Below are 16,142 nucleotides of genomic sequence, written 5' to 3'. Positions count from 1 at the left end.
CTCCCCTACATTTCCTCTCCGCTCACACACCAGGCTCAGTTACAAGGACACCTCAATTCTATCACAAAGCCTTGCTTTTATATCTCTAAGATCTATAGAAAGACACAGAAATCACTAAGTGTAAAGTTCACTGAATTTTCACAAAGTGAACACACCCATGTAACCAACACCCTGACTGAAAACAAAACGTGGCCAGCACACCCTTCCAATCACACCTCATCTGTCAAGGGTGACCACTTCCTTGACTACTAACACCATAGATTCATTTACCCTTTTTTGAACTGTATTTAAAATGGAAACTTGGGTATCTGGCTTCTTTCTCTAAACAGCATGTTTCTGAGATTCATCCACATTGTTGTGAGTAGTAGAAGTTACCTTCTCTTTCTTGTATGATTTTTGTGGTTGTGAATACTCTATAATTTATTTGGAGATCATGAACAATGAGTATCTGAGTTGTTTTTAATTTGGTGCTATTACAAACAGTGCTATTACAAACATTCTTGTACAGATTATTTTGTCAGAGGCGTTTGAACCAGAGCAACTCCATCTTGAGCAGGAGCTGGGTAAAATGAGGCTGATACCTACTGGGTCTGAGACAACTGCATTCCCAGATGGTTAAGGCATTCTAAGTCACAGGATGAGCTAGGAGATGTGGACAAGATACAGGTCATAAAGACCTTGCTGATAAAACAGACTGCAGTAAAGAAGCCAGACAAAACCCACCAAAACCAAGTGACCTCTGGTCGTCCTCACTGCTACACTGTCACCAGCGCCAGGACAGTTTACAATTGTCATGTCAACATCAGGAAGTTACCCTATACAGTCTAAAAAGGGGAGGCACAAATAATCCACCCCCTGTTTAGCATATCATCAAGAAATAACCACAAAAATGGGCAACCATTTGGAGTAGTCATTCTTTATTCCTTTCCTTTCCTAATACACTTTTGCATCCTCACTTCACTCTCTGGACTTGCCCCAAATTCTTTCTTGCGCGAGACCCAAGAATCCTCTCCTGGGGTCTGGACTGGGACCCTTTCCTGGTAACAATTTCTTGAATGTATGTATGTGTTTCCATTGCACATATACCAAAGAGTGAAACTTTGAGGTCGCAGCATGTGTGTACATTAAGCTTTGGTAAATCCTGTCAGCTTTCCAAAACAACTGCAGAATACCTACCAACAGCATATGACAGTTCCAATTGCTTCACCTCCACACCAATGCTTGGTATTGTCTATCTTTTTCTTTTTAACCGTTTAGTGGGTGTATAGTGGATCACATTATGGTTACAAATGCATTCCATGATTAATGATAATCTTTCCCTATGTTTATTGTTCACATAGAGAGGCTCTTTTGTAAAGGGCTTATTTCTACTAGACAAATTTCCAATAGATAAATTTGGTTAAGAAATGACTTCTTTACAATATTGAGTCTTCCAATCCATGAAGAAGCTAAATCCCTCAATTTCTTTGGCTCTTCTTTAATATCTCTCATTAATATTTTGTCATTTTCAGGTAGAGATCTTGCACATCTTTTGTTAAATTTATTCCTATGTATCAGATGTTTCCTGAGGCTGTTATAAGTGGTAAATTTTTTAAAAATTTATTTCTTATTGTTCTGTTACAGTTTTCTAAGAAGTTTATTCTTAAACTAGCCTAATCCAAAATTTGAATTGCTCTGAATGCTAGAAAGTCACTATGCTGAGTCAAAAATCTATTTTATTGGAGTTGACACCCACTGGTTCTTGTACTACCTCATTGAGCTTATACAGAAAAATTCTAGTGTCTGCTCCACATGAAACATTTCAAATCTTCAAATACGTTTGAAAAAGCCATCATTATCCCTCTTTCCACATTTCATCCAATCAACCTCAAAGGTGCAGGTCCTCATCCCATTTTATTGAATATCTATTATGAACCAAATACATAAACCAGAAACAGTTTGTTTTTATTCTCTTTTTCTTTTTGAATTGCCCAGATTTAAGGAATTTTTGTGTAGCAAAATACGGAGTAACTTAAAAACATCTTTTTAATCTCAGGTATTCTAAAGAGCTTAGCTATTATTTGAAATACAATATTTGTACATATTTTATAAGACAGCTTTATATGAAATGGTAAGATTTCCAATTCCACACTACAGTAAAACAATAGGGCTGACTTTATAATTTGTATCCTGAGTGCATGCCATATAATTAGTCTTTTCCAAAGCCACAGTCTTTATCCTATTACTGTTTATTTTCTATTAACACTCAGCACTGTTCATTCTATCACTGCAGACCTACTCTTCCATTTTATTTTCTGCTAAAAGCTGTATTAGTCACAATTCATTTCTAATGTTCTGCACATTGTTCCTTAGAAAAATAACTAACCCATTCTAAGGAAATGACTAAAAACACCAAAGCCCTTCTGTCTGTGGTTGCCTGTGCATGTCTTTAAGCCTGATACGATAAATAGGCCTAGATATACATACTCTTCCAATCCTAGTACCAACTCTGCCTCCTTCGCATTAAGACTTTCATTCCTTTTGCTGAGTCTTCTTCGCTAACTGATGTTATCTGCCACACGGCATGCCACCTCCTATGATTTTAATCCAAAAGGAATAAAGAAAGCAGCTTCATTTGAGCAAATTTGTACTGCATTCCTTGAATTGCAGAGAAAAGTGACTCCAGGTTTTTGTTTTAACATGTTATGACATAGGCTAAAATAAATGCAAATAGACTCTGGCTCCAGTAGGTGGTTCAGTGCCAAGAGTAAGGAAGGGTAGGTTTAAATGTGCACAGTATGCCTCGGGAAACAGAGCCTCGTGTTCTAAAGACATTTCAGCCACCTCCCTTTGCCTGGGACCCTATTTCGTACCACTCTCCTCTCAAACCATTGACATGCATGGAAAAGAAAAATTTTAAGAAGTTTTCTATATTTCTGAAGTTTTCTGTGATGAAAATTGACCAAAGGTATGTGATCAAACTCTTTTCTCACTTGCCCCACTTGGTTTCGGGTTGTGTGCTTCCACAGTGAGTAAAAAATATTTTAGGCTGACTGCGAATAACTAAAATTACCATATGGAAGGAATGGTCATCCTTCCTGATTCTTGATTCAACAATCTGATAAATTTTATTTGTAGAACCAAAGCTGTCATCCTCAACAGTGGAAAGATAAGAATTAAGACAAAAGTGACAGTACATTAAAATGGACACAGTATACTGCAGAGAAAAATAATAATATTCATTATGTTTATGAACAAATTAATCTATTCAGTCTAATGTTTAATCAAATAATCACTACTTTTCTTCTAAAAAATTTTCTCAGTGAGGCCTATACATATGTATGAGAAAGAGACAGACACTAAAGACCTCTAGTCATGAATAAGAGGCATAAAGACCAATGTTTTGTTGAAAAAAAGATAAAAATATTTTTGTGTGCCAAATTTGAAGATCCAAATCTACCTACAAGTCAGACAGGACCAGCTGAAAAGTAGCTTCCAGTCTTAGAACACAGCACCACCAACATCCCTGGCCCTACACACCATGAGATATTGCATGGTATAAGGAATGTACTGTTAGGATCTCTTTTATACTCAAATTTCAAACATTCACTGGCAAAGTCCCAGTAAGAGGTGCCTCTACCGACCCTGCACCTGTGCACCTCCATCAGGGTCAGCAGATGCTCTCCGGATAGATCGGATGGATGGCACCTTCCAGCGCGATAAAAGAATGTCTCCCATTCTTATCTTCATCATGCACTGGTATGCTAAAGAAACCACAAAACACTCCAAGGAGCAGCTTTGGGCAAAAGTCTTTTCTCTCACCTGGAAAAGATTCCTTCTGAGTTATCATCCACTGACTCCACAATTCCAAGTTTAGAAGTTCATCTTAAGAAAATAATGAAGCACGAACGCTAACAATCATCTCAAAGTCAGTTACAGTGGAGGGTCTCTGGTACGTATGTAACTGTACTCAGATGAAGACTACATTTCCCAGCTTCCTTTTCAGCTAAAAGTGGCCATATGACTAACGGACATAAGCAGAAGTGGAATCTACAACATCCTGTGAGTTCTGCTAATTGGACTTGGAAGTGCTCTTAAAGGCTGAGAGCACACCCACCACCACTCCCCCAATATGCCCCTCCTTCCTGCTGGGTAGAATAGTACTTTAATGGCTAGCCTTCCAGCAACCACCTCTAATGATGATATGGTGTTGGGAATACATGCTCTGCAAGGCAGAGCAGCAAGATAAATGGAATCTGATTTCCTGACACTGTTAAGTACCATTTAAATCCTGGACCAAGCTCTGTACTTCCTTTATGTGGAAGAGAAATAAGCCTCTTTTACCTTACATAAGCCATTTTATGCGTTTTATATTACACACACACACACACACACACACACACCCCTAACCCTAATCACTACTAAAGTTTACTGCAAAAACATTTATAACAGTCAGAAATACAAAATAACTAGCCTAGATAACCCAACAGTAGAGGATTGGTTTGTTAAGTGATGCTACATCCATCCACAGAGAGAATATTTAACATTATGTTGCAAGAAGTATAAATACTTACGCAAACTGCAGGTTACAAAGTATTTAGTACACTTCAGATAGAAACAGTCTAAAAAAGTAGGTCCCCACATTCAGAAAATGGTATAAAATTACACATAATTTTGATTTTCTCAATTTTGCTTCCCTGTATTTGCTAATTGTTCTATAATAAACATGCATTATTTGGATAATAAAAGTTATATAAACTAGCAGCAGGTATTAAATAAACTACTTAATGTTACTAAAAAATAAAAAAAAATGGAAGTCTCACTTTGGTGACTTGGAAAGCAATTTAATGCACTTGTGGAACTATATCATTAAAACAACATCAATCACTGGGTCTCGTTAATATCAGAAGAAAATGATAGATGGGAGTAATAGTAAGAAAAATAAGTTTGTGGATCTTTGACTTCATTATTTCATCCCTCTAAAAAAGCAGCAAACAAGGGATGTTTTTTAAATGTTGATTCTTAGTGATAAAGGCCTGCCTCTATTGTTTACCATATGAAAGTTCTTCATTCAGCAATTATTTATTCAGCACTGTACTATATCAGAAACTCGAAGGCTATATAAATACAGCATATACTGGCAGACTTTTGTTAGGCTACAGAGGACAATGACCCAAAATGTGGCGCTTTGGCATGTTAAATGCTCTGAATTAAAGGAAACTGAAAGACTTCAGAAGTAAGCCTCAGAAGCAAGGTCTCCCTTTGACCTTCCCCCATGTCCTGGTCTCTCTGATCCCTTCTTTCCCACGTGCAGAGAGAAATTCTCTAGAATTTCCTTATCTGACTAAGAAAACTTCTTTCCAAAAGAAATGCTATTGCCAACTTACAAGTCTCATCAAATAGCCAAGAAAGATTTAACCACTAAAAGTCATCACCATGCTCAGAGAGACTTTTCATCTATTCTTCTCAGGGCAGCTCCAAGAGATTACCCAAGAGACATTATCTACATAGTAAGACCAACATTTGTTCACAGTGAAGTTCTGCTCCTCACCTGCCTGCAACCTCCCACAGAACTCAGAGAAATTTTGTCCCAGGCCATTGTTCTTTGGGCTCATTCATTTCTCCTGAAAATTATTTACTACCCCTCACAACTGCCTATACCAATCCCACCCCCATTCTCCTTTCCTCTATGAAAAGGGGTCACAAGCTTCAACCATTGGACTTGAGTCTCATATTTGCAGGACTCCCATGTTTATGCACATTAATATATTCTGTGTGCCTCTTTCTCCTATTAATCTATTGTCAGTCATCTCAGTGAACCTTCAGAGAAGGCAGAGGGGAAGCTTACCCTCTGTCCCTACACTTTTTTGAAATGAAGTTTAATAAATAATAATGTCGTTATCCAAAGTAGAAATCTGCAAATCAAATCTGCTCACATGCCTCTCATTTCTGGTTGAGTACAGGTATTAAAATTCCTGATTTGGCTTAGGGTAGAAGAAAGTGATGCAGAGAAAATACCTTTGTAAAAAGACTTTTCAAATAAAGATGATCCTGAAATAAACATCCTCTGGTGTTTCAGGAGAAACAAGACAATAAGTCTTCAATATATGGAACACTACCCAAACAAAATATGAGGTCTTTTGGTGGAAAGAGACATCTCTAATACCATGGAGGGTAAGAACCTGCTTCCTACCAGACTGTTCCCATCAGGGCCCAACGGAACCATCATGTGGTAGGCTGACCCAGGAGGGCAAGTGCCAGACAAAAGGAGGTACACATTATGCTCCTTGCCGCTTGCAAACTCAGATCCCAATCTGCTCCCTGCTTCTCCAAGCCTGAACAATGCTAAGTCCACAAGCCGCAGCATGAGCTACTGCTTACCACTTGTTCTGACTCATTCCTGTTCCTTTAGGCCAGTGGCAAAAGTGAAACCAGAATCTTCAAATGCCTTGTCTCAGTTTAGTTTCAAAACAATGCTTTGAGGGAGCTATCCCTAAGGTGAGGAAACGGAGGCCCAGCCCTGACGGCTCAAAGCCACACTGTGAGGCAGCAGCAGCACCAGGAAGTGATTCTCGATCGCCTGCCTCCTAATACCAAATACAGGGTTGTGGTCAAGAGGGTCAGTTTTTGAGTCTGATAAACCTGGATTCAAAGCCGCACTCTGCCACTGACCAGCTCTATATATTCCTGGCTAAATCAAATTAACAGTATTGTAGTAAGGATGACATGATATTTCTAAAATGCTTATCCCAGCATCTGGCATATAGTAAGCATTTGGCAAATGGGAGATAGTATTTCTCTGTTGAAAGAAACGCATATAACTGGGAGTATATTGGGCATGAAATAGTAAAAACAGAAATAAGTCAATAACCCTCTTAGGCTAACATTTCACGAATCTATAAAATATGCTTTTAATATGAAAGGAAAAAATAAAACCATAAGAAATGGGATACATCTGTTAATATTTTTCAAAGTAAGAGTTACTAACTGGTGACCAAATATAAAAGGATGAACAATAAAAGTGTTTGGGTAAAATAAGTGAATTCACAGCATGAAGGAATATAGATAAAATTAACTTCCAAGACACTTAGGCATGAAAGATAACTGAGGATCACTTCAAGGTTAATAATCAAAATAAACCAATGGCTACGGAAGCAAAAAGCAAGCCTGTCTTTTTAGGTGAGAATCTGGCATGTTATAAAGTAGAATTCAGTTCTCTCCACGCATGAGCCACCCAGGAGACAGAGTGGCTGCAGAAGGGAAAACAAAACCATACCTTTCCCAGGAATACCACAATTTAAATTTGAAGGTCAAACTATTCAATTCTTTACTAATGGGACTTCCATAATGGTAGGAATGAGCTACTTATTCAGGTAGAGAAGACAGAAGCAAAAAAAGAGAGGGAGGGAGGGAGGGAAGTATTGAGTTAAAGTCCCTAAAGATCAAATACAGTAGCATAGCAGGAATCATCCCCAAAAGCTCATAATTACACATACTCTACTGTACTAAACACAATTAACAGAAGAAATGGGTGGGGGGGAGGGAAATATCCTTTTTTAAGAGGGGTGTGTGTGTGTGCATGCGTGTCTTTTAAATCAATTTGCTCCTAGACTCAAAACAGGCCTCATGGACCTACGGAGTCTTAAATCCTCTTGACATTGTAAAGCAACTTAGGGTGGTTTCTCAAGTCTCCTCTAGAATAAATGCTACCCACACTGCAAGGGGCATTCTCTCCCACCCCCAGGCCACCCCAGCCAGGCTAGGTTTGAAAGGGCTGCTTCTGCCACTGGAGGAGTGGAAATGAGAATGAACACTGGTGAGCACCTGTAGGTTCACTAGAGGGCTCCGGAATGGAGCACATCTGTCTGACCTTCAGCCTTGGGTCTGAAAGAGGAATTGTGCCAGGACACAAACGGGAACATTAAGCGTTTAGTGTTCTTCACAAAAGACCTTGGGAAAACTTCTCGGGACGCAAAAATGATCAAACAGAAAACAATTACCATGGGGCCTCTGATAAAAAGTTCTAGAAAACATCAGAAGAAGAGCACTGAGTTATAGGCAGAAGAGTTTCATGACGTTAGCAATGCACAAGGGGAAATAAACTCTATAAAACAAAAATAGGCTATGAAAAGAGAACAAGCCAATGTAGGAAATCACAGGAAAATAAAGAGACACTGCTGTTAAAATTCATGTTAAAGGCAGTAAATAGCACACTCGACAGAACGAGAGACTGAGTGAGCTATTTCAACTTGAAAAACACGTTGACAACATCACAAAATGCCAAAGTTGTTAAAATATTAAAATACTTCCATATTGGTTGGCAATAGTTACTCCCCACCATGTAGTCAGTCCCTTGTGGGACTTCCCCAAGATCCAGCATCTAAGCATAACTTCTGTTATAGCACGGAGCCTCCAGGACCCTGCTCCAGTACTAAGACGACTGTTTAACTGTCCTGTGCCATGTTGGTTACCAAATGAGCTGTTAAGTATTTTATTTTATTTTATTTTATTTGAGATGGAGTTTCGCTCTTGTTGCCCAGGCTGGAGTGCAATGGCGCGATCTCAGCTCACTGCAACCTCCGCCTCCCAGGTTCAAGTGATTCTCCTGCCTCAGCCTCCCGAGTAGCTGGGACTACAGCCATGAGCCACCATGCCCGGCTAATTTTGTATTTTTAGTAAAGACTGGGTTTCTCCATGTTGGTCAGGCTGGTCTCAAACTCCTGACCTCAGGTGATCCACCCTCCTCGGCCTCCCAAAGTGTTGGGATTATAGGCGTGAGCCACCGCACCCGGCCCCTGTTAAGTATTTTTGATATCATTCCTTGGGTCTAGCCCAAGAAGAATAGGTATTACCTTCAAGAGAAATACAAATGAAGCAGAAGTATTAATAATAATCAAAGCTATAACTTAAGGAAGCTTTCTGGATCTAAAGAAGACTGAATCAAAAAATCAAAAAGGCTCATGACTTCCCAGGCAAAACATCACAAAAGAAGACTGAATTTAAGAGCCAGGTTCATTTTCAAAACCAAGAGAGTAGACTGAATTTAGGTGGCCTAATCTCACATAAAGGGATATTTTGGTTTGTTTCTTTTGTTTTGTCTGATTTTCCCTCAAAGAAAAACAGACCAAACATCTGGCTGAATATAGTGAATCTGTGGTGGGCCATTCTTTGCGCCCTTCAGAACCAGGGCTTCATTCTCCTCCCTGTGGAATGCAGATGCTCAAAGCTGCCTCCCTCTCCCGGAACTGTCCAAAGCCAAAGGGAGCTTCCTTGCCCGAGGACATGTGCCCCTCCCAGCAAACATCCCAGGACTGGTCAATTTAGAGATACAAAAGCCTGGTTCCCTTGCCTGAATTTGGGATAACTCCGAACCGCCACCTGCACAACTTGCGGGATGGGCTAAGGCCTCTGCTGTAACTACATCACAGCTCAGCTTCTCCGTCTGCCCAATCCTGCTTCTTTCACTCTCTCACTGTTGTTGCTCCCAAGAATACTCACTAACAAACACCTTTTGCACAAAACACTCTCAGGGTCTGTTTCCAGGGAACCCCATATGAGGCACTCAGCCAGGGCTCTATTAAGAACTGAGAGGCAGGAGGAAACCCACTGACTAGGCTCCGAGAGGTCCCCAGTGTCACTGAGAAACGTCTTCAGATACTATAAGGCTTGGTTTCGGACCAAAGCTCCCTGGATTTTAGGTGAAGACAACCAGTAAACTACTGGATGGTGCTATCCAGTACCGGACAAAGTGCTATCCAAATATCTTTCATACAAAATGGTTCTTGAAAAACCATTTTGAAAAGATAAAATAAATCTAAGGCTAAGAAAGATGTTAAAAGAAAGCCTAGAATCGTTAACATATTTTCACTATAGATAAATTTTATGTTACAATCTTATTCAAAATGTTTCAGAAACATGAAAAAGAAGAAAAATTACATTGATTTTAGGAGGCTAAAGCTGGATGAGACAGTAAAGGAGAACATTATAGGCCAATCTCACCTATAAAAATATGTGCAATAATTCTCAAAACAACTTATTTTATGAAGCTCTCTTTCACTAACAAAAAGTAAGACAATAAGCACAAAACATGCACATTGAACTACAGGTTTTACAGGTAAAAAAAACAATAAAAATAAATGACTTGAAAAATTACAAAATTAAGAATTATATATGACTCCTAGCAATGGTTCCTTGAAAGGAATAATAAAACAAAAACTTGGGCAATTCAAATCAAGAAAAACAGAAAGAAAAAAATTAGAAAGACATAAAACTACCAAAAAAAGAAGAGAATACCATGCATAGTATATGTTAATAAACTGGAAATTCTCCATTATGCAAACAATTTTCAGAAAGAAATTATGAAAATTGGCCCAGCAAATAAAATGGAAAGTTAAATAAACACTGAGTTAAAAAGATCCCTGAGAAACTAAATATGTTATCAAATTATTACTCCCTCAACAAGTTTAAAGCCTAGAAGATTTTATTATCAATCTATCTGAACTTTTAATGATCAGGTAATTCCATACAATAGACACTTATTCCACAATACTACTACTATTAATAAGAGTGAACACTCCAGCCACTGATGCATTTAATTCTCACAATAATCCAATGATATAGATACCATTACTACATCAATTTTACACAAGACGAAACTGAGGCACAAACAGGTTAGGTACTTTGCCCAGAGCTAGCCGCACAGCTAGGAAGTAGTAGAGCTGAGACCTGAATGAAGGCCATGCTCTTACCTCCTCTTATAAACCACCATTCACAAAGAAAGGCCAAAGCTTTTGTCTAAGAATTCAAAATAGCCCTGATAACAAAACCTTCATATATTAAATATTTTTCTGCCTTTTTCCATAATCAGAAACATTTTAAATAATCGAATACTTGCATAGCACTTTCTATGTGCCAGGCACTGTTCTAAGCAAGCTACAAATGTGACTGTACTTCATCCTCATTACAATCTTATGAGGGAGGTATACTATCATCATCCTCCTGGATAGACAGAAAAAGGAACAAACACTCAGAGGTATGTGATGACATGTCTAAGATCACACAGCAGCAGGTGGCAGAGCAGAGATTCCAACTCTGACCATTTATAGGCTTTGTACACCGTGCTACATAAACACCATAAGGGGTGCTGAAGACAGCACTGACTATAACTTTTAAATTAATCATAAATGGTTGCTTTATGAAAATCAGATATGGAAATCAAAGCATCACTTATGAAATAGGTTACTGCAAGCAAACAGCCATCAGGTACCATTCTCAAATCTTATAGTAATCTAAACAAAACTATTTACATGAAAAGCAAAGTTCCCAGGGACAATCAAAATCATAATCAGACTGACATTTTCTTATAAAAAATAAATAATTATTGTTATATTTGATTTATAAATACAATCTATACTATGACTAACAGTTATTACAACTTCATTGCTTAATTAAACCACTTGCTCTGTAGCTCAGACTAGAGTGCAATGGTGTGATCTCGGTTCACTGCAACCTCTGCCTCCCAGGTTCAATTGATTCTCCTGCCTCAGCCTCCCGAGTAGCTGGGACTACAGGCATGCGCCACCACACCTGGCTAATTTTTGTATTTTTAGTAGAGATGGGGTTTCACCGTGTTGGCCAGGCTGGTCTCAAACTCCTGACCTCAGGTGATCCGCCTACCTTGGCCTCCCAAAGCAATATATTTTTAACAAAGATGTAGGACAAATTATTTCCTCCAATACAATTTAAAACATTGTTCAAGGAATTTTTTTTTCATTTTGTGATATTAGATTAAGACAATATTCTATCTGGATTTCAAAACACATTCTGAATTGAGTTTTAAACACAGGAAGCAAATGATATCAACAATACTAAAGAAAATGTGTGACAAGGTCCTAAGAGAATGTCTTACCAAACTTTATGTACAATACTGTACCAATATGTGAGACTATTAATACAGACCATAAATGAATCCATATAAAAATTACATACTATATTGATACTAAACAATAAACTTTTGCTGCCTGCAAAAAAGAATAAGTTAACCAAACTTATTAGTTAACCAAACTTAAAGTTCATCTTTTGCAGCCATAAAAAAGAACGAGATCACGTCTTCTGCGGGAACATGGATGGAGCTGGAGGCTATTACTCTCAGCAAACTAATGCAGGAACAGAAAAAAAAGTACCGCATGTTCTCACTTATACATGGGAGCTAAATGATGAGAACCTCCAAACACGAAGAAGGAAAGGACAGACACTGGAGTCTACTTGCCAGGGGAGGCCAGGAGGAGGCAGAGGATCAGAAAAGGTAACTATCAGGTACTGGGCTTAATTCGTGGGTGATGAAATTATCTGTATAACAAACCCTCATGACATGAGTTTACCTACGTAACAAACCTTCACATGTATCCCTGAACCTAAAATAAAACAATAAAAATAAAAAATAAAATTCATTTTTAACATAAAAGAGACTGTTGTATTCCAGTTAAGGCTTTGATTGTTTCATATTAGCAGTAATACACATTAGTAATATGAGAATTATTATGGCTACCTCTGGCTTCATGTGATGTTCTCATTTCACTTTCTGTTCTCTCTTCAAAGTCTTCTTTGACATCATCAGCTTGCTGGTCTCTAAGAAAAACAGGCATTTCAATATTTTATAAGAGAAACATTTTAAAAAAATGGTTCAGAACTACATCTCAACAACTGCTTTTCTTAATTTTAAACCAAAGGATGCTACTAAAGTGTTAGAAAGGATATATAGTTCTACTACAAGGCAATTAATTAATAACACCTATAAATGCCCATTTTCCTCATTATCAATTTTCATTTCCTATTCAGGAAGAAGATTTAAAGCTAAGGATAATAAAATGAACTATTCTGGAAAATGTAGCTATTGAATAATTCAACTACAATTTGGGACATGTATTCATGTGGAATTTTACTTACACGGTTTGGTAAGACTTCCATTTAAAGAAGGAAGACGTTTTGGAAGTCCACACCATTGAACTAAATCACTATATACGACTCAGCACTGGGATTCGGATGGAGGCTAAGACTGGCTTGGGGGAATCAATCCCAATTCTAGGAAGCTTTTCCTGGCTTAATCAGGTCAAGTCCACCCGCTGAAGTGATTCCACCTCTTTCTGACCAGGAGTAACCTAATGCTAAACTAAACATGCCAGAGATGCTCCAAAATGGAATAGATCCATTACAGCCTTAATTCAGAGCTTTTCTCCTTATGTCAAGGGCAAAAACGGGTTTGTTTGTTTTTTTTAAAAAAAGGAACTACTTTTCTTACGTTTCAGGGACTTAAAATTTTTCACCCTAATGTATTCCATTCTCAGGGTTCACAATAAATCCCATTTTGCAATTTCTTCTATCCAGAATATGCTATCTGGCCTACACACTTTAGTGTTTTATAGTATTCTGTGTTTATGATATGCTATTGTTTCATACATGCTGTTACCGTTACAAATATACATGAGTTTCTTAAAGATCCAGAGCATACTTCTGTTAAGTTTTAATAACGGGGCAAATACATTTGAAACAAAATATCCCAACAAATATAAAAGGAGTTCTATAGTTTTAATTACAAAGGCACTAATTGAGTCTCCATTTGAAAATATAATAATTAACACAATGACACTAACACAGTAAGCATGCAATAAATACATGTTTTCTATTTTTACTGCTATTTTTAAATTATGTATTGTTTATTAGTGATTATCCTGTGAGGAGATACTATTTTTAAGAAAGATCATTTCCAGGAGCAAATGCGAAATTTCATTTGAATCTGAACTCCCCGGCTTAGTTCATGCTAAAAACCACTTGCTACAACTGCTGAAGTATACTTGCTCTTTTGAAAATGGGGGAGAATCATTATTTTTTTTTTTCCAAGAGAAATCAATTAAACGGCAACAGGGTCTCTTATTCCATAGAAAGTAGAAGGATGAAGCTACAGTAAAAACAAATGTAAGAATATCACTGATAACTGGAGAAAGAACATTAGTTGAAGTATTGATAAAAATTGTGTTTTCTATGTAAAAATAATGCTGCAGCTATGCTCGGTAATTACAACATGTTAAAATTAGCTTACCATGCTAAAATTAACTTCTATGAACTTCCAAATTTGTTTTATATTAAATTGGAAATAATATTGAGTGCACAAATTCTATCCCAGAAAGTATTGTGGTCAACAAATAGTTTGTAGATGGCTATATCAATTATTATTAAAAACCATACACTACAGTCATATAACTTAAAATTGGCATTTCCCAAATAAAGCAAATTTCCCATTATTGTGGCTTTTCTAGAAGCTCTGATGAGTAGTTGATATTTTTTTTTAAATAGAGAGAGAAACACCATGAGTCCAAAAGCTAAAAAGTCAAAATTTTCTGTATATTTCAGTTTTCAGGATCACAATTATCCACCAATAATCAGCAGTTACCCTTTTGTGGTTTTACTAAAGTATACTATTCCTTTAAAATAAGCTTTGTTAAAATAAAGATAGAAGACTTGAGCTATGAAAAAAGTTCCCTTGTTTTCTTATGCCTGAATACAACAATTACTTATTTTCTGAACTCCAAGAAAAAGATCACTTTCCAAGAGGGAACAGAGATCGAATAAGAAAGTAAAATCTTTGACCCAAAAAATTTCCTCATACCTGGATCTGACATAACCTATCCCAAAAGAGAAGGAGAATGGAAGCTATGTAGTCTTACATAATTTATGTTGCTTCATTATAGAAGCATGTTCAGTTTTCACTGTCCCAGTTTTAACTCATGACACTTCATTAAATTGGACCCATACAAACCTGGGAATATATAAACACAGATATGTATTTTTACCAAACATGAAGAACTCCACAAAAAATGTTTATTGAATGTTTTATTTCAGGTTAATGTACTGATTCTGCAAATACCTTCAAATTAAAAGTGCCTATACCCCTGAGGTTCTATGTGCTGTTTCCTTTAGCTAGAGAGTGGAAAGGTGGAAGACGGGGTCAATCTGCACAGTCTCTTAGAACAGGCATTATGAAACAGATGGGTGAATAGAACCACTGGAGCGAGCAGAATCTTAATCGAGCACATCCAGACATGTGGAAACAGTTAATATTAATAAGAAAAGTTCACTTCTTAAGAACACAGTATGAGCCAAAGACTGACTGAGCTTTTTACATGCCCCATATTTTATAACACGCCTTGAAGGAAGGTTTATTATTATAGCCACAGAAATGTAGAGAAGTTAAGACTAAATTCACAGGGCGAGTATAGCACCCGTTCTTCTTGACACCAAAATCTGCAATTGGATTCAATCGTCTTTTATTTTTACACTTGTGTTTTTCTAAAATAAAGTATGATATATGAAGTTAAGGGAAACATGCTTTTTGTGCCATAAACTTATTCTCCAAATTGTCTTTCATTGATAAGGTCAGGAATGAAGAGCCTGACTCTGTATTCTCATTTGTTTTACATTTTATTTAAAATAAAAATTGAGGCCAGGCACAGTGGCTCATGCTTCTAATACCAACACTTCGGGAGACTGAGGCGGGAGGACTGCTTGAGTCCAGGAATTCGAGACCAGCCTGAGAAACACAGTGAGACTGTGTCTCTCCAAAAAAAAAAAAAAAAAAAAAAAAGTCAGGCGTGCTGGCATGCGCCTGTAGTCCCAGCTACTTGGGAAGCTGAGGCAGGTGGGTCACTTTAGCCTTGGAGGTCAAAGCTGCGGTGAGCCATGGTTGCACCACTGCACTTCAGCCTCGGTGACAAAGTGAGACTGTGTCTCAGAAAGAAAAAAACAACAAGAAAAATTATTTATTCAATTGGACAACCATTATTTCTCTCTACAATAAGGGAGAATTTCATTACGCAAATTCTGGCTGAATATGTACTGTGATGAATCTTTCTCTACATAAAAATGAAATCCTTGTTCTAGAATTTCAACTTCCTAAGCAAAATTTATTTTAGCCACATAGTCTTCCAATTACAGACAAAATATGATTATATCAGAATGCCAAAACTCTGGGATAATGTTACAATACACTCTGGAGCAGAGTAAAAGATATGCTTCTTGACAGATTTTTAAAAATGACAACCAGAAATATTTTCATGCTATATTTTAATACCACAATTATTGTCAACCTAAACATTTCCTGACCTGCTTTC

General features: G+C 37.4%; 1 protein-coding gene across 30 annotated transcripts in view; it reads right to left on the bottom strand.

Moving 5' to 3' along the window:
- L3MBTL3 (L3MBTL histone methyl-lysine binding protein 3) overlaps positions 1–16,142 on the bottom strand; it is a 123,360-nt gene that overhangs the window by 8,873 nt on the left and 98,345 nt on the right. For all 30 annotated transcript variants that reach the window (XM_055391654.2, XM_055391659.2, XM_031012582.3 and 27 more), the window contains one exon: positions 12,527–12,606. In XM_055391654.2, the coding sequence (XP_055247629.1) occupies positions 12,527–12,606 (80 nt within the window). The remainder of the gene's footprint in view (positions 1–12,526; positions 12,607–16,142) is intronic.

Source organism: Gorilla gorilla, chromosome 5 (genome assembly GCF_029281585.2).
Source record: "Gorilla gorilla gorilla isolate KB3781 chromosome 5, NHGRI_mGorGor1-v2.1_pri, whole genome shotgun sequence".
In the NCBI taxonomy this organism is placed as follows: Eukaryota; Metazoa; Chordata; class Mammalia; order Primates; family Hominidae; genus Gorilla; species Gorilla gorilla.
Note: the sequence above shows the minus strand (reverse complement) of the source record. Positions and strands in the feature narration are given on the sequence as shown.